A 26,598-nucleotide genomic window follows, 5' to 3' on the forward strand; every position below is an offset into this window, starting at 1 on the left:
AAAAACAAAAAAAAAACCCCAAACAAACATTAAAAACAGGTTAAAGAAAACAAAAAACAAAATACAGTGAAAGTCTATTTTCTTACTTTGAACTCGAATTTCAAAAGACATATAAGGACTACTCAAAAATACCCCAAAAGGCTTTAATAGCAAACAAAAACATCACCAACGTTTACGTTTATAAAGCCCAAATCTGATTCCTAGAATTTTTATTGCGGAGCTTCATTTTTTATGCAATTCAATAACTCCTGTTATTGGAATGCCAACCTCACAATGCATACATGTAGCTACTAGAGGCTGGCAAATGGGACACTTATCAACAACAGCAAGAAAAATAACAAAACCTAAACTCAAGAGCAAAACAAATTGGGTCCTATAGTATCAGAGCAAGCAGTAATACATACTTTGATAAGCCCCAAACACATCAAGGAATTATAAACCCAAACAATCAGTTCATATATTGTTGAAGTTTGTAGGTTAAAATGTTCTCTAGATTTGAGAAATATGGATGTTAAAAAATAAGGTCAGTTTTTTCTTCCCAACTTTCTGGAGGTAGAACTATCCCATCAGGATCATCTGCCCTGACATCTTATAACCAAAAGGAGAGGAAACCTGCTTGTGAGCCTCCCTAAACCTTGATCTCCTCTCCAAACCCTGGTGGTCAAGGGCATTTTTGAAAAAGTGTGAAAGCTACATTTTACAGTTTGGATTATACACTCTATTAGTGGAGTGTTATCTTCCCCAGAAACAAAAAAACAAAAAACTTGTACACCTGAATGCCAACTAAGTGTCAAGCACTGGGCTGGGTTATCAATGTCAAGAATTGGCTCATTTTATTTGGGATTAAGGATTTGGAAGAGTTTTGGGAGGCAAGGTTCAAGTTAACCAGGAGTGGGAAGAAGTACTTCAGGTAGGGTGGACAAAGACACAAAAGTATGAAACAGCACAGCACTCGGGAGGTACTTTAGCCCACTAGGGTTGGTCTGCCATCTGAAGCCAGTGATAAAAACTATTCCCATTGTAAAAGAGATGAGAATGTGAACAAAAATAGATAAAGGAAGGTTGGGGCATGGTTTACTCAAATAATGAAACATAGGAAGAGAAGCAAAAATTTTTTGAGGGAATGGGTGAAGAAAATTCTTAGGAGTCTAGTACAAGCTCAGTATTTTTATGGGAGTTCAGGAAGCCTGTGGTCCCCCTCCCTAAAAACCTTAACTTTGCATCTACAGCTGAGATGAAAATTTAGGCTCTAGTGGAGAATAACAGGCATGAATAAAATTGCCCAAAGAGAACATTAACACAAAAAGGTAGTCAAAGTAACTGCAAGTAGTATTTAAAATGCCACAGAAATGTAAAGAAAAACTAGAGCTCAAGATTTAGCAATTAGGAACAATGAGGACACATGTTGATGAAAAACTCAAAACATGGATGTGTTTCTATTAGTTTGAAATATGGCTTCTCTTCCTTATTAAGGCAGAGTGAAGCTAGGAAGACCATGAAACCTTACAATCTGACTTCATATTCCGTCCCTCTTTCCTAAGTCAAAATAAAAATTGCTATGACAGTAAGGGAGATATAACTTACACATGACAAGTAAATCCTCGAAGATATTCAGTTCTTATAGACAGAAGGCCCATTTTATATTCACAATGGACATAACACACACTTTGAACTCTAAAATCTTTCTTCTTCTATATTAACCGTTTAATTACAGAGTTTTTAGTTCATTCATATTGGTAATTCACTGAAAAAGAAAACCACAGAAACCAGTAAGGGTTTAAGTATAAACAAATGAATTAAAGATTCAATCTTGTTTTCAAACTATCAAGTCCACAACTAACACTAAAGATGGTAACATAACCTGGACCCCAGATTAAAACCCATCTTTTCAGGTTCAGCAAACATTTCCTCTTAGCACCAGATGTGTTCTGTCAAAAAGCAAGCCAGGTTTCAGTGCAAATGTCTTTGTTGTGTAACTCCCAGCTCAACACCACCCGAGGGGAGAAGCCTTTTAAATCTTGACTAGTTTAGTTGATGGCTACTATGCTTGTTTGGCCAACTGGGAATTATCAAAAACAAAAAGTCTTTCTTACTGAATCTACCAATATAGACCTTAAGAACTCTTGAACTAAAGACCTTCAACCAACAAGGTTTCGGAAACTAAAGTTCATACTTCCAGAAAAGTGATTAAAGATGTAGGCTTCATAACGGTGCAGGCTTCTTAATGAGTAACATTTACCGAAAGTGAATTCATGTTTTATTTTTAAAAACCATAGTTAAGAGGGCGACAGAAAGACGAAAGTACCGAAAACATCCTTACAACTTCATACAGATCACAACACTATCGCTTTTATTGTTATTACTGATCATGCCTAAATTTAGAAAAAGCAAATCCGCTGAAATTACACATTCTTGTAGAATACACAGATAAGGAGGATACGAGAACAGAGTACACAGGAAAGGAACAGAAAGCCTGAAAAAGGTCCTCAAAATTCAGATGGCAAATTCCCTGTAACTTCGGAGATTTTAAGTGTTCCTGGGTGTTTACACCTTTTACCTTCGCTTCCAAATTTAGGAAACATTTTTCTACTAGGATCTGAGAAATTTTACGTCTTCTCAAAAAATAACTGATACCGCTTGTCGTCGTGGGCCAGGAGCTAGTCTGTCCCCTCTTTACTCAGTCCAGAGGCCCTCAGGGACTCATAGTAGATTCCCACATTAGGAACCTGCCACCTTACGTAAGTACTTTGCAAGGAGAGAGGTAGATAAGAAAATAGGGCACCAAACCTTCTCCTCCACCAACAGCCGTCACACCCAAAAGGAGTGTCCCTCCAGGGGCTTTCCCCTGGGAGCCGCAACTGTAAGCTGTATGGGGGAGGGGAAGCGCTCTCAAACAGTCATCTCTTCCTCTTCAGGCCGCCAACGCCGACCGCACCACAGTCTCCTCCGCCCAAGCCCTTTCCCCTCCCCCGCCCCAGCCTGGGTCGGAGCCAAACCCCACAGGAATGCAGCCCGGTCACATGCGCTGCGGCGGCGGTGGACGTGCCTCTCCCCCCGCGCCCCAAGGAGACCCAGCGCCATCTTGCCCTGACGCAGTTACAAAAGTCATGAGAGAAATGGTGTCTCCTCGTCCGCGCCAGCGCCCCAAGGTTTCGCAGGGGCCGAGCCGGGGCCCTCACCTCGCGCAGGGACAGGAGAAAATACTCAGGGAAGAGCCTTGAGATTCTCTTCGCCACTGCTTGGGTTCCATACCGGCCGCGGCAGCAACGATCACCATCGTCACTTCTCCCTCTCTGCCTTTGCAACAGCCTCCCCCGACGGCTCTGGCCCCACCCGCTGCTGCAGCATGAGGTCATCGCTAGCCAATCACTACTAGCCCGACAGGACACATCAGGCACTGATTGGCCGCATGGACCGCCTCTGCCTCTCCCCACTCCGCTTACCAAGCGCTCCGGGTCTCTGCGGAGCAAGAAGACGGAAACCGCCATTTCAGGGAAAGACCCCGAAAACAAGAACCGGAATCACAATGTTATTTTAGTGGGGAAACCCTTGTTTTATTCTTTGGCCTCCCCCTTTTTTCTTCGAGATAACCGTCTCTCTGTCCCTCCCTCGTTTAATCACCGCCACATAAAGGTTAACTCCTCCCCACCCCGCACATTGTCCCGCCGGCGGGGAAATCCTTCCCCGGGGCCAAGAGAAGTAGGAGGCAGCGACGGCAACTGCACCGACGGCAACGGCAGCTTTTTACCCCGATACACGGTGGCAGGGAAGCGGCGCTGACGGTGGCTGTATTTTTCCTGCTGCTTCTCCCCCCGACCTCTTCCGTTTCTCGCTCCTCCATCGAGACGGCGCTGGACGCTCCAGCTCCGCTTTTATCCGGTGCTCGGAGTCTGCGCACTGGAGCCTCCTCAGCCCCTAGTGGGCGTCGAGTGACACCCAAAACGAGTTCACCCAGCGCTGGAGGCCAGACTGGGGAGGGGGAGGGGAAGACGGAGACTGAGGTTGTTTGGGGAGTGGGAGAAAGTGCATCGCTTTCGGAGGGTGATGGGCGGGAGGGGGTGGGGGGGGGGAGTCGTTCCCAAGGCCTACAGTCTTAATCCTTCCACCCAGTAGTGGCGTGCCCATGCTCGCCGATATCCAGACTTGAGGGCTACTCAGGGAAAAGGGATAAAGAACCAATCCCATCAAATATCGAAACTATCCCAAACCTTCTGTGAATTGTTGAATGCATCTGTTCTGAAAAAAGACGGAGACTCTGCCCACCTCTCTGCCTCCAGTTGCCTGTCTTCAAGCCTCTGTGCCAAGAGGCAACAGCGGGCGGCAGCCCATAAGCAAAATGGCGGCAGGCAGCTTCGTCCCCTCCCCCTCTGCCCCTGCGGAGCGGGGCGGGCGGGCCCCGTGCACTTGCCGCCGCCGCCGCCGCCGCCGTCGCCGCCGCCGCGGCCGCCGCCGCCGTCGCCGCCATTTTCCCAGAGCGAGAGGCAGTGACACTGAGCGGGCGCAGGGGGCCGAGTCGGAGACCGTGCCTGAGTTCGGGAGCGGCAACAGAGGGGGCATAGACACTCTGAGCAGCCTTGCCGTCGCCTCTGCGTTCCTGTTGACTATCTGGGTGCCCCCTCCCCTACTCCTTGATTGCTGGTGAAGAGGCTGCGCGCTGCTGTTTGGGGAGGGGGTGTGTGGAGCCGGGTCCTGTGTCCGCAGTGGCTGCTGTCGGGGGGTCGTCTGTTCGCGGAGGTGTGGAGAGACTCCTTGGGGGTCGAGCAGATAACGGGGTTCGGGTGTCTGTTGTGTGAACATCGCAGGTCAGTGCTTGTCGTCTCCTTGGGAGTTCTTGGGGTTTGCGGGGTGGAGGGACGCGTGTTTCAAGAGGGAGGGGGCTTTCTCATTTTTATCCTTCCGGGGGTGCTGGGGGGAGTCGACGCTGACTCTCAGGTGTCTGGGCTGGGGCAAGACGCTGCTTGGTTGAATCGAATTTATCCTTTCTCTTCCCTGTCCCTGGAAAGGGAGCATTATGGCGGGTTTTAGGGTTGGGGAAAGGGGAAACTGGCAGTTAAACCCCCTTGAGAGTGGGAGTTAGGGAGGGGGCGCACTCCTCATTGGCAGCGGGTTAAGGCCGCTTGGGTGAGGAGGGAGGCTTGTGACTGTTAGCAGGGTTTGTGTCGAAGTGGTCCCAGGAGCTGCCAGCTCTCCGTTTCCTCGACCGCATCTTGTTCAGGTGCTCAGAAGCCGTATAGGCCCCATTTTCTTCTCCCATTTCTTGACTGGCAGTCTCTGGTATAATTTTCAGGTAAATACGAAGGGGGTTAAAAGGACGCTCTGGGTCTCTATCTCCCTTTGTGGGAGAACGAGACAGCTCCTCATCCTCTCCGGGAGAGGGTAAACCCGCCCCTGAGGTGGTCACCCCAGTACCCAGCCTTCTCAGTCTCCTCCCCCACTCCTCTTGCATTATCGCCGTCCTTTACTGTACCGGAGGCTTAGAATCCACAATATGGCACATTTCAGAAAAGCTTATTTTGACCAAGGGATTGGCACAAACACTGTGGCAGCAGATACAGAAGAGAAACAAACGGCTCACTGTGCTAAACGGGGGAGGGGGAGAGAAAAAACAATCCGGAGTGCTCTCTTCCACTGGCCTCAGTTCCGTAGAGATCCGTTCTTGCTAAAGTCTGTCTTAAGAATGATAATTTAAAGTCGAAGAGAAATCGCTAGAGTTCGCTTTGGAGTAAATCCCGGGTTGGTTTTTTTTTGTTTTTTGGTTTTTGGTTTTGTTTGGTTTTTTTTTTTTTTTTTTTTTTTTTTTTTTTTTTGCCTATTTCCCCCCCTTTTAGAGATGTGAATAACGTAAGGTGTTGGAGTTCTGGAGACCTTGGAGAGAATTAAGTGAGGTGCATTCAACTCTAGGCTGGAGACATCAATACCTAATTGGAAAATAGTCCCGTTTTTTCCCTTATTTTCCGAGATGGGAAGTAAAAAGTGAAATTTCCCTCTTTTGTCCTTTACAGATTCTAAAAATGGCGGCCCCAGGCTGATGTTGTGGTAATCTAATCAGCTCGGGTCCTCCACACCCCATGCAGTGCGTTTGTCTGCAGCATATTACAGGCTTATTATGTTTACATGAAAAGACTGTGCTGCTTTTCTTTCCCGAATAGTTTACAAAAATGTGTTGATTTTACTGCAAATTACAACGCTGTGTTTTAGTTGATTAATTTTGTTCGTTTTTCCTGAGAGGCAAATGAAATGACACCACTTTCAAAAAAAATAATAAAAAACACTCAGGTAGCCTTAGAAATTTGAGTAGTGAGGATAGGTGCACTTAAATATTCAAAAAAAATTAGTTGGGACAAATATTAGTTTCTGCTCGTTTAATCCGAGTGTCTTTTATTCACTGTGCTAAAGTAAGTTAAATGTTGAATAAGTGTGTAAGTGCAACATTTTGTGTGAGTAGATGTTTTAATTTAGAGTGTAATGTTTCCCATCCAACACTTGACCAATTTTATGAATTTTGGTTTTTGTACTCTTTCAGATTAATTTTTAGGGAGCTGTACAAACAAGCCTAAACCTGTTACTTCACTGGGTGTGGAGATGCTTGTTCTTCTCACTATTATATTTTGCATCCATGTTTCTCATATATTTAAGCATTCCTTACGCATTTTCTAAGTTTGTATATTTCACGAAGCTCCATGCTTTGCTGCCTTTTAAAATTGTTTTATAGCATGCAATCATAATTATGTAAATAAAAAAGTAAGGCTTTAGTTCTTGATACCCCGCCCTGTACCCATTTACCTATTATGGGATGTGGAACTTAGTCTGTTTTAATAGACTAAATAAAAGCCATACCATAATATGGAGTCTTGAATCCATTTTATGCTAATTTCAGTATCTTATAGATGGAGACAGAAAATTAAATGGTGTTACTTAACAATATTTTTAAAAGTGGGAATGATTAGAATTTATTTTTGGAGTGGAAGGGTGATCTTTTTGGCCTGGACTCAGCAGCGAGATATCAGTGGGCCATTAATGGCATTTAATGACCATTCTGATGTGGAATAACTGAAAGATGAGTAGTTATTGAAATCTAGTAGTTCTTGAAAAGGTTGGAGAGTACACACCCTTTCATGATTCTTTTATTCCACAGTAAATTCTCCAATATTTACAACGGAATAAGGGAATCATGAAGTTCGTATATGAACTAGTCTGTTGTACAAAATAATTGTAGCAATCACTGCCTTAGTTTCTTCATGGAAGACAGTGTACAACTGTACTTAGAATCTTTGGAATATTTTAGTATGAAATGAAATGTTGGTGGGTAGTGGGAGAGTTTATGTAGGGATTTGGGGTCAATACTCATTTGTATGTGCTCTGATCGTATAAGTCTAGATCCATAACTGCTGGGTAAGGATTGTGCATTTATTTTATGGACTACGTAGTTACAATCTGTGGTTCAGAAGGTTGGTACTTTAAACTTGCTATCTATGGTAGGAAATCAGTATACTCTTAAGGAAATTTAGTTTATGTAGCCATGGAAAGGAACACTGTATACACCCATTGTTTTTTCTTGATAGTGACCTTGATCAGCTCTAGACACACAAAGCATTTGGACTTATTTGGCTTCAAATAAACAATACCAAGTTAGAAATTATAAGAAAAGCTGCCTTGACTCTATTAGCTTTCTTCATACTAGCCTGCTTCATTGCTTTGTATTTTGTTTCTTTTGATATATTTTTTGAATGTATTGTACTCTTTTAAATGGTTACTTTATAAATAACATGGCTATAAGTGTTTGGTTTTTGTTAATGTGTATGTACCCCATTGACCATCTGTGTTTTAAACTAGAAATTGTAGGCGCAATTTTTTTTAAAAAGGTTAAGTGTAATTTTTTCTGAGTGAGTTTTGAAACATTCGGTCTCTTGAGGGAAAACTAGTCAAATAGTCTTTGTTCTTAGAGTAGCTAAGGTTGAGGGATTAGGTGTTTGTCTGTTTAAGTGGATTTGTAGAAAATCATAATGTAATTGGTGAGCAAATTTTATTTTTAGAGACTGTAGTTTGATCATACTTCCCTTTTGTTGTCAGTGTAAGTTATAGGATCCCTTTGATCTCAGTTTAAGTTAGAACCTTTACAGGGCTCCTGTATTTCCCTTCAACTCTTAAGATTTCTGATAACTCCCTCACAATTTTGCCTTGTTTGTCTTAGAGCTTCCAGCTGGAGAATTTTTCCATGTATATACTAAAGCAAGCTCTAGGACTTCTTGGATCTAAAATGAGGAAGTGAGGGGAAGAGCCAATTAATAAGTTAGGAGAAATTCTTCCTTTAACACATAACCTTAGTGGTCTTAGTGAAAGTCTAACTTCTTAAATAGGTTTTTTATTTCTAAGAATAATGTACCCATTTCATGCATCAAACTCTTAAACGTATGGTTTTATTTTTAAAAGTGTGTTATGTAAATCCTAACAGCTCTGCTTTTCTGGAAGTTACTGCTGGGACTTTAATGTGTACTGTCATTGTGTGTTTAAAATGGAGAAAACCAAAAGGACTTTGAAGAGCTATCACAAACTGCTAAAGAAATGTTAGTATGTAATTTTTACAAAAGATGCTGTTTATTTTTTTAAAAATATTTTAGTAATGTGTAATTAGCTTTTATCTCCAAAGGATTTATTCACAACAGAGAGTAGGTGCTCAATTATTTTTTGAGTTTAAAGCTTTCATTTGAGCAAACACATCTCAAATATTCAGGGTGATCAGGGGACTTTTCTTTGTTACATGTTAGGAAAAGCGTTTAATACTTGCATTCAGGGAGACTTGTTAATATTGACTATAGAATTATTTTTATTTTGTGGTAAATTTTTTTTTTATATTGGTTGGCAAAATAACAAGGATACTATTTTAGGTGCTGCTGTATAAATGTTAGCTTTTAGGCTGGTTTGAAATTGGAGTGGCTCACAATTTTTTACTGTCTCTTGTAATGTACAAATGTTGGGAAGAGACTTATTTTTTTTTAATATTAAAAGGATAGTATATATTACCTAAAAACTTACTTAATGTGGAAGAGCAATATTTATGGTTGAAAATAGTTTTTTAGTGCACCAAATTTGAAGTAACCATATTTAACTAAAAATCTTGCTATTGCCATTAAACAGTATTTTACAGACAGGTAGGAATTAACCAAAAGAATTTTTTTGTTGTTATTGTGAGCATTTGTGATCAGTTCTACATAAAAAGTCAAAATGATGATGACTCAGGTTAACTTAATTAGATGGCATTTGTATCTTTAAGAATATGAGAAGTATTTATTAACCGTTAGTAAATAGGATGCTTTTTACTTAAGTGAGAGTCAAGAAAATAGGTGGGTCTAATATTTCACTTGATAAATATTTTCACTTAATATGAAATCAGTTTTTTTTTTTCCTCAGAGGGGTCATAAATCAAATTTTATTTTTAAGACAGTTTGGGAAAGCTATTTTTATATTGTTAGGTGAATTTTACAACTTTATTGCAAAATCTGATTTGATTATTTACAAAAACTAGTTGAGCTGTTTGGGATCTTGAACTTTTCAATGCAACAGGTCAGTCAGAATTCTTTTTTGATGTGTTCAATTAAGATGCCATTGAAAACAGACATTATGACTTTTAATGCATAAATAGTATGTAATAATTCAATGAGTAATCAAGTCCATGTCTATTATTTTTAGTTAAAATATTTATTTTTGCATTTTAAAATTGTTTCAAATGTGAAATTTGGATTTAAGACAGGACCTGAGAACAAAATGATTTATGCAGCTTTCTTTGTTCTAGTTTTACAGTTGGAGAAGACAGAGAATTTTCTAGCAACTCTTAGATATTTGCTTAGAGTTAATCCAAAGGAATAAACATCTTGGTCCTGAAGTTTATTATTGAGAAAGAACATTAAGTAATCACACCTGTGTTATAGCTAACTTGGTTGCATTTAAGGTCTGAGCCTGTGGCATAAAATTAAGTAATAGAACAGTGGGATTGAGGTAGTTTTGGTTTGTGGTACTCATAAAGTTCAAGTTCACATAATTATATTATGTAACATTTTATCTGAGACGAGAAAAATTTTTATTAATTTTAAAATCTATTTTGGCTTTTGTTTTCAAAAGGTATTTAAAACATAATTTTTATTTAAAGACTTTTAACTGAATTTACCATAAATTATTTTAAACTTATTTAAGTTAAGTAAGTTTTTAGCTTTGCACAGTGGCAGTATTGTAGCCAGTGAGGTTTATCCGAGGCATGATTATTGCTAATTGAGTTAAGTAAATTTAAAGATTAAATCTTTTCCCATTTGTCTCACTGGTCTAACAATCATGTAAAGCCTAGTATCAGTGGTTTTTAGCGAAAAGTGAGGAATGTGGTGAAAAGAATTAACTATTATCACTTAGGATGTTGTCGGAAAATAGTTTTGTTTTTTCAAAATTTTACGTATTGGGACACTGTATATGAGAAAGATACACTTTCCTAATATTTTTTCTTATTTCACCGACTAATAATGAAATATAATAGTTTCTAATTTTGATTTCACAGAGAGACCTCTTAAATTCCTCTTGTCCTGCTTTATATGTCATTCAAAGAAAGACAAGTTTCAGGAATTTGAAAACCCATTTTCTCTTTAAAGATGTTGCAAAGGATGGGAAGATTCTTGATGTGACTGATTTGAATGGTTGGGACTCTGCTTCATTAGCTGTAAATTGATGGGGGTCTGAGTTGGTCTGATACATAGTAGCTCTTCTTGAGAAAATAAGATTGTTCCTTTTGAATTATTTGCTTTTCTGCTGCTTCTCTAAATGAATCTGTGTAATTGGCTGAATTGACAGCCTTATTACATCTTTACCATTAAGCCCCCAGCAAAACCATATTTTTCAAGCACAGACAAAAGATGAATTTAAGTAGCTGCTATTTCCCTTGTACTGTTTATTTCTACTCCTTAAAAGCCTGCTGTTTCAGGGTTTGTTTGGATGCAGGGTACAGAAATCACCTCCAACCAGCTTAAGTAAAAGATTTGTTATAAGACTATAGGGAAATCTTAGAGAACTTTTTGAAGAAAAGTACCGTTGGACCTCACAGGAATTGGCAAGGTGTCAGTGAGCCACTGTGCTCCATCTTGAGCCCTTTAATTAGCTGTGACTGGTTAAGGAGATGGTGGTAGGGTGGGTATTTGTGGTGTGGGGGAATTTGCTTGGATGGAGAGTAAGAGACGGACATCTAATTCATCGTGGAACAATTGCCTTTTTTCAGGGATGTTCAAATGTACTCGAGAGGGCCTCTATAACTAAATAATTAGTATCAAATTGATGATTCCACTTTTTAATTTAATTTATTTTAAATGTATTTTTTTTTAATGTTTATTTTTGAGAGAGAGAGAGAAGGGGGAGGGCCAGAGAGAGGGAGACAGAGGATCCCAAGTGGCTCCGTGCTGACAGCAGAGAGCCCAGTGCGAGGCTTGAACTCACTAGCTGTGAGAGCACGGCCTGAGCCGAAGTTGGACGCTCACCCGTCTGAGCCACTCAGGCACCCCCTCCGCTTTTTAATTTTAAAAATACAAGTATTATATATAAATATATGCATGTGTTTTGAGGAATACTCCCAATATGAGTTTAATTTTTTATTTTATTAAAACAATTCTTTAATATTTAATTTAATTGAGAGCATGAGAGCAGGGGAGGGCCGAGAGAGAGGGAGACACAGAATCTAAAGCAGGCTCCAGGCTCTGATCTGTCAGCACAGAGCCCGATGTGCGGCTTGAACTCAGAACCATGAGATCGTGACCTGAGCTGAAGTCGGACGCCTAACCGACTGAGCCACCCAGGCGCCCCTTAATTTTTTATTTTAAAGTAATTTCAGGCTTACAGAAGTTACATGAATACTACAAAACTTCTTATACCCTTTATTCACATCCCCTGATTTTTAACATTTTGTCACCTTTGCTTTATTATTCTCTCTATGCATGTAAAAAAAAATTCTTAACTAGAGTAGATTGCATATAAGATGCTGTCTTATACTTAAATATGCATTTTTAAAGATCAAGCATCTTTTCTTAGGTAACCAGAGTGGTTAAACTTAGGAAGTTTGGCATTGATATAATTCTTTTTATCTAGTCTGTTGTCCATATTCCGTTTTCATCAGTTGTCCCAATTATGTCCTTGATTAGCACTTTTTTTTCTGGTGCAGTCGCCAATTCAGGATCACGGATTGCATTTAGTTCTCCGATCTCTTTGTCTTTCATGACATTGGCAAGCTAGCTATTTATACAGTGCCCCTCAATTGGGTTTATCTAAGGTTTCTTCATGATTAGATTCAGGTTTTGCATTTTTGGCTGGAATACTAGATAAGCAGTATGTGTTAAGGTGTTTAGTAGTTTTTCCATTGTATAGTTACTGTTTCTCATTTTGCCTTTATTAAGTAATTTGTGGGAAGATATTTTGAGATTGTGTAAATATTCTGGTCCCTGTCATACTTTCTTAGATTTAGTGTCTATAGGTGATTCTTGCTTAAATAAGTTTTTACTTTGCCTCTGTATATACACCGAAGTTCTTAGCAGTGATTTGTGACTAATTGGAATTGTGGGAGTTTTCTTTTCTCTTCTGATTTTTCTGAGACATATGGATAGCTTTTGTAATCAAAAACAGATGAAAAAAATTGAAGGAAAGTGTAGATAATTTGGATAGTATCAGATATTATTCTTGCACAGTTTTCTACATAAATGTGGGTTTAAAATAGCTTTCTGAATGCTGATCTAATTTGAAATTCAGAATATAGAAAATAAGTGCTTAGGTTGTTAAATTATTTTTAAAAAATTATGACGTTCCAATTCCTTATTTAGCTTTTAGAATTATTGCTAAATGAGCTTTGAATTACAGTTATGTTTAGGTTTATGATTTGCTACTAATGCTAGCACTTTGATTTCTAAGACTGAAAATACATATTTTAATTATGGTGTTACTCCCCTTCCTCCATTAAAAAAAAATCCTTGAAGTAATTCTTTTGAAGAAAAGTATTTTTTTTCTGAAATTGAGATAAGTTCTTTTTGTTTTAACATACATGCAAGTTTGATGTTTTATTTATTTATTTTTAAATATTTATTTTTGAAAGAGAGAATGCACACCTGCGTGAGCCGGGGAGGGCCAGAGAGAGAGGGACAGAGGATCCCAAGCGGCTCTGTGCTGACAGTGCAGAGCCTGATTCACGGCTCTAACTCAGGAACCTTGAGATCATGACTTGAGCCAAAGTTGGACACTCAACCGGCTGAGCCACCCAGGCGTCCCCAAGTTTGCTCTTTAAAAAGGTTAGTGAGATGGTACACTTTAACAAAGCAGAGCCTCAAACATCTATAACTCTTAGGACAAAGTGGTACGTGATTTTGGAATAAATACAATACTCATTCTGGAAAAGTTCAGAAGGACAAGAAAGGGACAAGAAACAGGAAAAACACTGATTCAAACTTTAATTACATTATAGTGATACTTTTATCAGTTTTGTATAGTGATAGCAAGATATTCATAGTGAACTTGGATGAATTTGAATATTTTACTGATGTGAATTAAAATTACTAATTTGATTGGAAATTTTCAGAGAGAATGGGAGAAGAAAATTTGAGACTTGTGAATACTTGTAGAGTGGAGATTATATCTTTTAAAACTTAAAATTTCAGGGCACATGGGTGACTTCGTCAGTTAAGTGTCCAACTTTGGCTCAGGTCATGATCTCACAGTCTGTGAGTTTGAGCCCCACGTCAGGCTCTGTGCCAACAGCTCAGAGCCTGGAGCCTGCTTCAGATTCTGTGTCTCCCTCTCTCTCTGTCCGTACCCCACTCCCACTCTGTCTCTCTGAAGAATAAAATAAAAACATAAAAATTTCCTTGGGAGAAAATTAAGGTAATCATATTTCAAATAAGGAGGATTAATAAGATGATATAGTTGATTCTTAGTATTTTGCAGGTGCTTAATTAATTTAAAACTCATTTGAATCAACTGTATCTATCTGTGTCTTAAGAGAATGAAAGTTCAGTTTGTAAAACTACCAAATCTTACCCATTATCTTAAAAAAAGTACAGGGTGAAAGGTGCAAAAGCAAATCCTATGATAAACGAGATTTTCTTTTAGGCCACAACCCCCATCCTGGACATGTAAAATAGCACCCTATTAAAGTTAAAATGTTTTTTTTTCTTAGAGTTTATTCACTTATTTTTGACAGAGGGAGAGAGAATCCCAAGCAGGCTTAAATGCCAGGCTTGAACCCACAAATCATGAAATAATGACCTGAGCTAAAATCAAGAGTCAGACACTTAACTGACTGAGCTACCCAGGCGTACCCTATTGACTGAAGTTAAGAAACCAGAGTTAGAATTGATTGGTGAGATCTTTTAGTGAGCTATTTTTCATTGTGGCCCAGGGACCCCATGTGTTATTTATGTAGAGTGCTTATTAAACATTCTTGGGCCCAATTCCAGACCTACTTAATTACATCTAGTGGAGCCATGAATTTGCATTTTAGTTACTAGTCTCAGAAATTTTTATACTGTTCTAGTTCTTTCCTTTTATTTTACAACTAGACCAAATCCCAGGGAGGTTAAATAATTTTCTCTAGGTCATATAGTTAGATAGTGGTTGATCAAGGATTGAAATTTAGGTCATGATTCTTAATGCTTTAAACTTTTCCAAGAAACCATGCTGACTGCCCTCTTGAGAAGCCAGGCCACTATTTTTAGATTCTCTGAATGAGGGAATACTTGTCTTTGTGCAATGTCATGTGATGGACTCTATATGTTTAGTGTTTCTGTACATCCTAATTCAAGATGATCTGTTGGTTTCCAGAACCCACGAGTTATTTGATAAGAGTCTTGGATTGGAATTGTAGCAGTACAAATTGTGATCAAGTTACGGTGAGCCTTGAATGCCATGATAAAAGATTATGGCCTTTATGGGGAAGTTGCTGAAAAATTTGCTTTGGGGAGTGACATACTGGGACATGCTTATTTATCCCCTCCAATTCTTAAGATCATGTAAGTGTTATATGCTTATTAAAAGAGCTCAAACAATACTTCTTTAGAGGCAATATTGCACAGGGCTTAAGAGTAGATACTAGAACTACAATCAAACCAGGTTGTATTGCCTAGTGACCTGGGCAAGTTAGTTATCTTTTAGTGCATTAGTTTGTTGATCTGCAAAATTGAGGTAACAGTAGAGCTTATCTTATACAGTCGTTTTGAGAATTCAGTGTTAATATGTGTACAATTCTTAGTAGGCTCTCCAGCTGTTTGTGTTGTAATTGTTTCTTGAAAAAACAGAACCATCCCTAGTGTCTCTTATATGCTGAGGTGATCACTATTTATAGCTTATATATTTTTCCTAAAGTGTTTTACATAGATACAGTAGAAGATTCTTACCTTCATTTAAAATATATTTTTTTAAAAATTAATGTTTTATTTATGTATTTATTTATTTTTGAGAGAAAAAGAGGCAGAGAGAGTTACAGAATCCAAAGCAGGCTTCAGGCTCTGAGCTGTCAGTACAGAGCCCGATGCGGGGCACAAACTCACAAACTGTGAAATCGTGACCTGAGTCAAAGTTGGATGTGTAACCCACTGGGCCAGCCAAGTGCCCTTCATTTAAAAAATATTAATGCTGGGGGTGCCTGGGTGGCTCAGTCAGTTACACGTCCGACTTCAGCTCAGGTCTTGTGGTTCATGAGTTCCAGCCCTGCATTGGGCTCTGTGCTGATAGCTCAGAGCATGGAGCCTGCTTCCAATTCTGTGTGTGTCTCTCTCTCTGGCCCTCTCCCTTGCTTGCACTTTGTCTCTCCCAAAGATAAGTAAACATTAAAAAAAATACTTAAAAAATATTAATGCCAGTTGAATGTTGAATGATGTAAACTTTGTGCTGCCTCCACTTGTTGAGTTCAGTGCTCATAAAAGTCATATGTTTGTTTCCAAATTGGCTAATCCTATTGTACTTGTATTGTGTTTATATTATTAGGTATAATTAAACCATTGATAAATGAATGTGAAAAGAGAGTTGTATTTTTTTTTAAGTTTATTTATTTTGAGAGAGCGAGAGCGCGCCCGCATGTGTAATCAGAGAGGGGCAAAGAGAAAGGAGAGAGAATCCCAGGCAGGCTCCCTTTATCACAAAGCCTGACAGAGGCTCACTTCCACAAACCGTGAGATCTTGACCTCAGCTGATATCAAGAGTCTGAACCTTAACTGACTGAGCCACCCAGGCATCCCTGAGAATTGACGCATACTAAGTTAATTACTTTGGAAAACTTGTTAAAGATACATTAATTGTCAAAGAAAGTTGTTAGGTATGGGTAAGGTAACTAAAATAATACAAATCCAAATCTAGAAGGAGATCTGCATTCTCATTGTTCCACAGGTGTCTAAGTAATTTGTTACCTTGAAATAATCTAAAACCAAAAATTATAGACAATGCATTATAGATAGGGTTTATACAATAATGAGAACCCAAAATTCCAATTAGCAGAGCCATGTTCAAAAAGAACATTTGGGCTTGACATTAAAATATTGATGAATTATATTTTAAATTAAAAAGTTCAGTGTTTATAAGGTATATGTAACTTTTAAATGGTTCTCCAGGTTAATTGGCTTTGATGAACTAACCAATTTTGAGTTACTGTTTTTTATATATATAAATCCAGATTTTTTTTTTTTTCAGTCCAAAAGGAGATGAATCTTACTGTATTCTCGAGCATTTTTTTTTTTTCCATTTAGTATCTTAGAAATCTAAAAATGCTCTTTCATGCTGACATCTTGATTTCAGACTCTGGCCTCTAGAATTGTTTGTGGTCATGTGTTGCGGCATCCTTAGGAAACTAATACTCCCCTCAATTCCAGTTACTCTCAGTGAAGCCCACTGCTAGACAACACACACACACACCACGCACACACATACATACAAAAGAAAAAGAATTAAAATGCTGTTTCAGAGTCTGATTGTGCTTTGTCTACTTGGGTTTGTAGGATTCTGCCTAGATGAAATGACAAATTTCGCATGTCCATGGAATTGAACAGATTCATTGATGTATCAAGATCCAATAACCTTTATTATCTTGTGAGATTTAAATTCTACTCTTCTTTAGGACTCTTCTAACTGTTAATATTGTAAACTAGATTCATTCAGTAGTAAATAGTTGAAGGCCCTCTACGTGAAAGCATTAGGGTGCTACTGATTTTGGCTTGCTGATCTTGCACATATTTCCTAAGGGAAGTAACTGATTGTGTTGGCTAATAACTCTGGGATCAGTTTGTGTGGTTTTCAAATTTTAGCTTGCAGTAGTTTGGTATATTGTTAATGTGGTTGCTGTATGTTAGTAATAACTTATTAATTATACACTAATGTAATAACTTTTTGATTTTTGAATTCCAAGTAAAAACTGGCAGATCTTATGGACACAGTATTGTGCCAAAAGACACAAGTTCTTTTATTGTGTAATTACTTTAAGAATATCTGAGAAACTAATATTTATCATTTAAATTTAATCTAGAGTGATGGTGGAGATTTAAAAAGAGATTCTGCTGGTATAGCCTGTAAGTTCACTTATAGGAAGTTTAAAGTTTATGCTTCTTGCCTCCTAAATTTAATGGCTCATTAAGGATTTGGAGAAAAGTATTTCTAGTTCAGTCCCCAACTTCACACAGCAATTTCTTTATATACAAATGACTTTTATAAGGGTGGCCAATCAGCTCAGTACATGTTAATTATTATTTTTTTTTTACTTATGTGTATACATAATGTTTTCTATCTGTAAAGACGGAAAGGTCTTTAAAAGTAATTTGGAAAGGGAACGTGGATGTAGCCTGTCTCATAGCAAATGTACTGGTTAGTAATAATTCTTGACATTTTATTTTTCCCTTTATTGTACAATTTTTCAGTGATTATATGTCTGTTCAAGACAAGCTACTTTAAAAGATCATCTTGAACAAGACGTATAAGTTAATGAAGTTTGTATATCTGAGTAATTTTCCTAATGGAGGCTTAGATCTACTAATTCTGTATTTTATTCTTGAGAGTAAGATGCTTTTTCCCTAAGCTTCACCTCTCTACTTGTTATGCACTTGTCCTTTCATTTCTAGTTTTTTGTTTTTATTTTTCTATTTACATTAATGTATGAAGAGGAAGAACTTGATCGTTGAATTCTGTAAGTCTTGGGATTAAAAGGACTCTGGCAAATGCTGCAGAAATAAGTGGTTTAAACATGGAAAGTATTTTTTCTTACTCATTTTGCTAGTCTTTTGCAGATTTATAGGCTAATACTTAGAAATTAAAGCGCTCTTGTTTTAGACTTAAGGTTTTTATAGTAAATATTTTAAACATGTGGAATAGAAGATATCTTTTCAGGTATTTACAATAGTAGAGCTGTTTTTTCACTATTTTAGTGGCCTTAGTGGTCAACAGTTTTATGACTGTGGTTGATTAAATTATCATTGGATTGAGTAGTATGAACTTCATGCTTTTAATTCTAAAGAGGGAAGGCACGAACATACCAACTCTGCAAGGTAGAATTTTACCCATTTTTCATGAGAGGCCTAGAGAGACTGACGGTCACATAAGCTAAAGAGGGACTGATCAAGAATTTGAATTCAGATCATTTGAAAAAAATCATCATACCATTCTATTGATCCTTATAAAGGAATAATTTTTGGCTCAGTAGTGAGGATACACAAATCGTTATCAAAGGCAGTTATTTAAAACTACTCTAAGATACCTTTGATTACATTAATTGCCCTAGCTCAATAAAAGGACTTTAAGGGCAGGGATGCCTGGGTGGCTCAGTGGGTTAAGTGTCTGACTTTGGCTTAGGTCATGATCTCACAGTTCATGAGTTTGAGCCCCACATTGTGCTCTGTGCTGAAAGCTTGGAGCCTGGAGCCTGCCTCCCTCTCTCTGTGTCCCTCCCCTGCTCACACTCTGTCTCTGTCTCTCTCCCTCAAAATAAATAAACATTAAAAAAGGGGGGGGTGCTTAAGGCCAACTTAATTTTGTTCACTGCTCATTCCCTAGCACATAGAGCAGTATCCAGAACATAGTATATGCTCAATAAATATGTTGAGTGGATGAATTTGAGTTTATTACATTTAAAATGACAGAATAGTCCTAATATGGAGGATAAGTGCTTAAAAATACACAAGATTTCTTCCATTGTTTGGAGACAAGAAATTCAGAACTTGATGGTGATACGCTGGAAGGGTTGTTGATTATTGGAAATTATTCAGATGATGGAGATGATGGTGGGGGCCTTGGAAACTGAGGAAGAATGAATCTGAAACTGAGGAGACACAAAAGGCAAGGTGAGCAGATATAATAGGAGACTAGAAAAAAGAAGGATTAAATAGGGAACTGGGAGAATGGGGTACTGACAAGAAATGGAATGGAAAGCGTGTGGAAAAGATTCAGTTTGAAAATTTTAATTTTTGCAATGATGGCAGATATTTAAATGGATACACATCCTATAGGTGGCTGGGAATAGGAAATCAAACAGGAATGAACGGTAAAATCTGAGATTGATGGAGATGAATAATGGGGAGGGTTGAGCCTTGAGGGACAGCCACATTTTAAAAATAATAACAGAAAGTAGCAATTATTAAAAATAAAGTTTCAGAAGAAAATCAATAATGTTCTTCTGTGGCACATTTTTTGTTTTGTTTTAAGATGTGTTCCTGTTCATCTAAAAGGGGAGAAGGGGATTAAATGTGTTAGGGTGAGGAAAATTTGATATAATCAGGAATAATTTAGGTGGTGTTGTCACCACATTCTAGGCTTTGAGAGCTAAAATATAAATATCTCATTTCTTGGTATGGGGTGAAGTAGATGATCCAGTTTTGGAAACTAAATGTCTAATAGCTATTTCAAAATAATAGGTCGAAATGTAAACCAGTACTTTAAAAAAGTTAAGTAATACAGGGGCACCTGGGTGGTTCAGTTGGTTGGGCATCCAACTTCGGACCAGGTCATGATCTCACGGTTTGTGGGTTCGAGCCCTGCGTCGGGCTCTATGCTGACAGCTCAGAGCCTGGAGCCTGCTTTGAATTCTGTGTCTCCCTCTCTCTCTGCCCCTTCCCTACTCACACTCTGTCTCTCTCTGTCTCTCACAAATAAACATTGAAAAAAAATTTTTTTAAAAAGCAAGTAATGCGTTCTTTGGGAGGTTAACAAGGGAAGAGATTAGCATGGGACAAATTTTATGGCTCAAATAGTTTTTTGAGTTCAGCTAGTTAAATTTTTGTTTATTGAGAAAACAGTCCTCAGGAGGTTGATCTGCTAGAGACCTCAAAGCTAGTTTTGTATCACAGAAGTCTAAGTTGTGAAGTTGAGAATGCTTCAAGGAAGCATTAATACTTAAATGATCCCTGAAGGTTTAATCAGATTTTTGTTGGGTGGAATGGTTATATGTAAAGGAAAATTACTTCAGAAATTTTGAAGGGGAATGAGCAAAGATAACGCCAGCAATAGAAAAAGACTGGCATAATCAGAGGATTTATATATTGGAATATTAGTGTGGAGCAAGGTAACCTGATAATGTCAAGATTAGGAATTTAATTGGAGTTACTGTGAGCTACTATTCTTTTTTTGAAGAGGGCAAGACTAGGAGACTTGTGGGCTTTGAAGTATAATCTGTTCAGAGTTTAAGCAGTTCTAGAATAAAGGGCTGGAGCAAATGCCTTTTTAAAAAAATAAGACATCTAGGCCACATCTTAGACCTATTAAATCAGAATCTCTGGGGGTAAGGCCTAGGAATCCATAATTTTCAACTACTAGCCCCCAGGTATATGAAAAGTAGCAGTTGGTGAGTTTATGTTTGAGAACGATTGGTTTAAAGGTCAAGTTAGAATAGGGAGAGAGACCACTTAGAAAATTATTCTGACAGCCCAAGTCTGAGATAATGTAGACAGTAGAGACAGAAAGATTTGTTTGAATCCTATTAATTAGCTTTGCTGCACATTGTTTTTAGATAGGGGAAGAAGAGAGGACTCACGTTCTCTAGTCTGAAATAAATGATTCAAAATAGTGATAGAATATTTAATTCTGGAGGGGACGTTGTTTTACTTGAGACCAGAATGAAGAATGAGAGAATAAAATTATTGCCAACTTTGATTGTTTCAGTCAAAAATTATGCCCTTACCTAATGGCATACTTATTTCAAGGCTGAAAAAGCAAGAATGAACCAGCCCAATAGTCTGTACGGGTTGACTAAAAGATAAATGCAGGGTTTTTTGTTGTTTTTGTTTGATTTTTTAATTATAACAGACTCTAACACTACTTTTTGGGAGCATATTTTTCCTTTTCTGCTTTAGGCAGATAGAGTGTACCAATCAAGTAAGTTTTTCATGTCACATGATGAGTCTGTAAGTATTTTCTTTTAGCCAGTGATTTTTGAACTATTCTCCAGGAAGCCTTAGGCTTGTCATGTGGTGGGTGGGAGGATGTTCAGGCAGGGCCATTTCCGTGCCACCCTCTTTAACTATAGACATAACAAATATGAGGTACAAATGCCTACTATATCTTTTAGCAGACGTTACTGATTACTTGAGGCCTTCTCCTGTTGTATTTGGCTGTGGCCTCCTTAACACAGTACTTCAAGTTGATATCAGCAATCGGAGAAAGCATAGTAGATTAAAGCTAATTTTCATCTTGGAATCAAAATACATGCTTAGATTATGGTTTAAGAGTTCATTTGTGGGGCACCAGGGTGACTCAGTGGGTTGAGTGTCAGACTCTTGATTTCAGCTCAGGTCATGATCCCGGGGTCGTGGGATCAAGCCCTGCTTCAGGTTCCGTGCTGAGCATGGAGCCTGCTTAGGATTCTCTGTCTGTCTGTCTGTCTGTCTGTCTCTCTCTCCCCACCACACCTCTTTCTCTTCCTCCCTTTGCCCCCCCTCCCATGCGTGTGCTCACCCTTTCACTTGCTCTAAAAAAAATAAATAAAAGATTTCATTCATAAGAAAATTTCTGTCAATACTCAAAAAAACAGGTTTGAAGGCCACAATTTTAGTGTCATTTTTTCAAATTAAATTTTCAGTTTTGAAGTAAGATTTACATGCATTTCTAAGAAATAATACAGAGAAATTCTTTTTCCTTTATCCAGTTTCCCTTAATTGTAACATCTTGTAAAACTGTAGTACAGTGTCAAAACCAGAATATTGACATTGATACAATCTATCCATTTTGTCCAGCTTTCCCTAATTCTACTCCTGTGTGTGTTTAGTTTTCTGTATTTTTATTACATTTGTAAGGTTCCTGTATCTACTACCAGAGTTAAGATATAGAGCATTTCCATCTCCACAAGGTTCCCTGGACCTTACAAACACACTGATCTGTTCTCTATTTCTATAATATGTCATTCAAGACTCTTACATAAATGTAATTATACAGTATGTGATCTTTTTGGAATTGGATTTTTATTTCACTCAACATAATGTCCTTAATATTCATTGGAGTTGTTGCATCTATCAGTAGTTCTTTAGGGGTGCCTGGGTGGTTCAGTCGGTTAAGCATCTGACTCTTGCTTTCGGCTCACATCATGATCTCAGTGTCATGAGATTGAGCCCTACGTTGGGCTCCATGATAAGTATGGAGCTTGCTTGGGATTCTCTTTCTCCTTCTCTCTCTGACCCTCCCCTGCTTGTGCTCTCTCTCTCTATCTCTCTCAAAATAAGTAAACATTTTAATAAAAAAAAATAGTTCCTTTCAAAATATGTAAACATTTGAATAAAATAATTCCTTTATATTGCTAAGTAGTGTTCCATTTAATGTCATTTTCCCATTTGGTAGCTACCACATAGAACATGCCACTTCAGGGACACCTGGGTGACTCAGTCAGTTAAGTGTCCGAGTTTGGCTCAGGTCATGATCTCATGCTTTGTGGGTTTGAGGCCTGCATCAGGCTGTCTGCTGTCAGCCCGGAGCCTGCTTTGGATCCTCTCTCTTTCTTTCTCTGTGTCCCTACCCTGGTTGCTCTTGCTCTCTCAAAAGTAAAACTTAAACACAAACAAACAAACAAACAAACAAAACAGGCAGCTTCTGAGTTTAACTTTTAAATTTGTAGAACATGTTGTCTTTCATTGTCTTTTGTGAACTTCCCTGATTCTGTTTTCTCCTAAAATCTCACTCCTCAACTACATTGAGGACTACTGGGAGCACAGTTTAAAAATTACTAATGTAGATAGCAATTTTTTTTTTTAACAGAAGGAAGTTTTAGAATCCATGAAGTATGTGGTATTACGCTTTACAGGTATTATGCTTCACACATGTGATATTTTACATTCACACATGTGATATTACTGCTTTTGTACTTAAAAGTAAGCTTTTGAGGAATTTAGGAAGATGTGATTATTAGGTTTGAAGATTCTTTGTCTTCTGTGCTTGTATATTGAGCAGTATATTCTAAGGTACGTAGTTGTGGGCCATATGGCAAATAGAAAGTGGAAATAGGTAACTATTTTAGAAGGAAGTTGCTTTTATTCTATTCTCAGATGTGAATAAAGACTAACCTCATTCTAAGAATAGGTTTGTATGTATAGGAAACAGAAGTTGTGTGTTTATGCCCAGAGACTCTAGTCTACCCTGTCAACTCTATTATCAGTCACTGAATTGCTATTTTATTTATTTTTTTAATTTGCAAACCACATACCTTTTTTTTTTTTTTTTAACTTTTTATTTATTTTGAGAGAGAGAGAGAGCCAGGGGAGGGGCAGAGAGAGAGAATCTCAAGCAAGCTCAATCCCACAAACCGTTGAAATCATGACCTGAGCTGAAATCAAGAGTTGGACGCTTCACCAATTGAGCCATCGAGGCACCCCCTGAATTGCTATTTTAAAACACCACACTTGGAGCACCCGTGGCTTGGTTAGTTAAATGTTTGACTTCAGCTGACGTCATGATCTTGGGGTTCATGGGTTCGAGCCCCACATTGGGCTCTGCGCTGACAGTGTAGAGCCTGCTTGGGATTCTCTCTCTCTCTCTGTCTCTGTCTCTGTCTCTGTCTCTCTGCCCCTACTCCACTCACACTTTTTCTCTCTCTCTCAAAATAAGGAAAGTTTAAAAAAGCCACATTTTACTAGATTTTATACTGTAGTTTGGTCTCTAACACTTCAGGGAATTACAACTACTATTCAAAAATGCGTGGGGCATTAAAAAACTGATAGTATTGAAATTAATTCTTTTAACTTGTGGATGCTTTGGCATGGTAAAGGAGATTGAATGTACCAATACTTCTGTTGGTTGCAGAATTGATGCTTAAAAGTTTTCCCAAAACCCTGGTAGAAGGAAAGTTATCCCATTATATAATGCCAGACAATTCACTATATTCATACATGTATTTTTAAATTTAATGGACTTCATCTTTTAGAGAAATTTCAGGTTCACTTCAAAGATGAAAGGAATGTATAGATTTCCCACATGCCTCCTCGCCACACAAGCACAACCTTCATCATCATCAGTGTTCCTCATTATTATGGTACATTTATAACATTCAATGAACCAGCATTGAAACATCATTATCCGGGCACCTGAGTGACTCTGTTAAACATCTGACTCTTCCGCTCAGGTCATGATCTTATGATTCAACGGTTCGAACCCCTGCATTGGGCTCTGCACTGGCAGTGCAGAGCCTGCTTGGGATTCTCTCTCTACCTCTCCCTGATTCATGCTCGCTCGCTCGCTCTCTCTCTCTCTCTCTCTCTCAAAATAAATAAATGAACTTATTAAAAAAACAGAAAAGAAATATCATTATCATCCAAAGTGTATAGTTTACATTGGGGTTCACTCTGTCTTCGTGTATTTTTTTAAAAAGGTTATTCTTGACACTTTAATACTTTGATTCCAATGTCACATTACTGGTGAGCTAAAAGATAATGTAAACTGAGTTGTAAGCCAGTATGAAGTTCCAAAAAATACTGGCAGATTTGGGAAGGTACCTTAATCTTGACCCTGAAGGGATGAGGTGGTGCTCATTGGATAATATCACAAGGATTGCCATTGATTTGTTAAAGTCTTTTATTCAGAGCCAATTTCTGTTGTGACAAAAATTCTGTAAAAAGAATTTCAGGTCCAGCTTACCTATTGATTTTCACCATTACTGTGCACACAGATTTTTAGTTTAAGAAAATAATTGAAACTGTGTTTGGAGTTTATAATAAAGAGGTTTGTTGTTTTTTTGTTTTTTTTTTAAGTGAAACTACTTCTATCAGATTCTCTGAAATTGAAGTCCAATACAGAAGTATCCTCTCACCTTTCTTGGCAAGAATGGATTTTGGAAAAGATCATAGATTCTATTTTTTTTTTCATTCAGATTGTATTTATTGAGCACCTACAGTGCATGACAAAAGTGTTTTATTTTTTATTTTTTTTCTAGTAAACTCTTCCTCCAATCTGGAGCTCAAAGTGTGAGATTAAGAGTCTCATGTTTCACTGACTGAGCCAGGCAGGCACCCAGATCAGAAATTCTTTTTAAAAAAAATTTTTTTAACATTTATTTATTTTTGAGACACAGAGCATGAACAAGGGAGGGTCAGAGAAAGGGAGACACAGAATCTGAAACAGGCTCCAGGCTCTGAGCTGTCAGCACAGAGCCCAACGCGGGGCTTGAACCCATGGACTGCGAAATCATGACCTGAGCTGAAGTCGGACACCTAACCGACTGAGCCACCCAGGCGCCCCAGAAATTCTTTTTTTTTTTTTTTTTTTTTTATTATTAAAGTTTATTTATTTTTGAGAGAGAGAAAAAGAGGGAGAGCATGAGCAGGGGAGGGGCAGAGAGAGAGGGAGAGAATCCCAAGCAGGCTCTGCACTGTCAGCACAGAACCCAATGTGGGGGTTCAGTCTCACCAACCTGTGAGATCATGACCTGAGCCAAGATCAAGCGTTGGACATGTTTAACCAACTGAGCCACCCAAGCTCTCCCCCATCAAAAATTCTTAAATTACTTGAATTGTACAAGTATATAGTTGAGAGCTGTTCTCCAGTACTGATCTTTTAGGGACTTTTTATCTGGTCACCATAGCTAACACTGAGTGCCACACACAATTCCTTGAAACAATTCAGGAAAACATGTTCTGTGATTATTCTTTTTTACAGATGAGGAGCTAAGGCTTCAAGAGAATAAGTAACCATTATTAGTTAAGTGGCAGAATGTGAAATCTGAAGCACTGTTACTTTGATACTGAATTTAGTTGTAACAGTTGGTTGGAATTGTTGTACTCAACAGGATCCAGTGAAACTCCATGAAACTCTTACAGAACCAGAAAATACACTTCTCGAAATATAGGTTTCCATTTTTCAAGCATTTCCATGAACTGACTCTGACTACAAGAATACAGATTTTTCTAAATAGAGATTTTATTTGCTATAAAAGTATTATAATGTAGGTTGGTGTAATTCTTTGTTTTTAGGAACCAAATGGTCATTAAAGAGAGACTCAAGTTAAAATTTAACTGATTAAATACGTGGTCTGTGCTTAACAAATTGTTTTGTATATGGAATTGAATATCCTTATACAAATTAGTAATCTCAGATTTGGAGCATGGTTCCTTTAACTTCAGTGTATTAGTGAAGTGTACTGGTGAATCATGT

At 38.2% G+C, this 26,598-nt stretch overlaps 2 protein-coding genes and 1 pseudogene across 5 annotated transcripts in view; 2 read left to right on the forward strand and 1 right to left on the reverse strand.

The window, feature by feature from the left end:
* Window positions 1-2,327: 2,327 nt before the first annotated feature.
* Window positions 2,328-4,619, reverse strand: LOC131510990 (PH domain leucine-rich repeat-containing protein phosphatase 1-like). Its single transcript, XM_058728757.1, has 2 exons — window positions 4,264-4,619; window positions 2,328-3,969 (listed from the first exon to the last, which is right to left on the reverse strand). The coding sequence occupies exons 1-2, from the start codon at window positions 4,463-4,465 to the stop codon at window positions 3,635-3,637; spliced, it is 537 nt and encodes a 178-aa protein (XP_058584740.1). The 5' UTR covers window positions 4,466-4,619; the 3' UTR covers window positions 2,328-3,634.
* Window positions 4,619-26,598, forward strand: part of KMT2E (lysine methyltransferase 2E (inactive)) — a 99,442-nt gene continuing 77,462 nt past the window's right edge. For 3 of the 4 annotated variants that reach the window (XM_058728729.1, XM_058728732.1, XM_058728730.1), the window contains exon 1: window positions 4,619-4,802. The gene's annotated coding sequence lies outside the window, so the exon portion shown is untranslated. Of the gene's footprint in view, window positions 4,803-13,105; window positions 13,299-26,598 lie in introns of all 4 variants that reach the window. The other variant, XM_058728731.1, reaches the window with a different exon arrangement.
* Window positions 10,203-10,268, forward strand: LOC131511292 (U4 spliceosomal RNA; annotated as a pseudogene).

This window comes from Neofelis nebulosa, chromosome 4 (assembly GCF_028018385.1).
Source record: "Neofelis nebulosa isolate mNeoNeb1 chromosome 4, mNeoNeb1.pri, whole genome shotgun sequence".
NCBI classification, from domain to species: Eukaryota; Metazoa; Chordata; class Mammalia; order Carnivora; family Felidae; genus Neofelis; species Neofelis nebulosa.

What these genes read in the sequence shown, in the direction of transcription:
- LOC131510990 (XM_058728757.1), bottom strand. Translation starts at nt 4,465, where the DNA reads ATGGCGGCGACGGCGGCGGCGGCCGCGGCGGCGGCGACGGCGGCGGCG. An exon ending in AGGCAACTGGAGGCAGAGAG is followed by an intron (nt 3,970 to 4,263) that starts GTGGGCAGAGTC and finishes CCCCCTCCCCAG; the next exon opens with TCTGGCCTCCAGCGCTGGGT.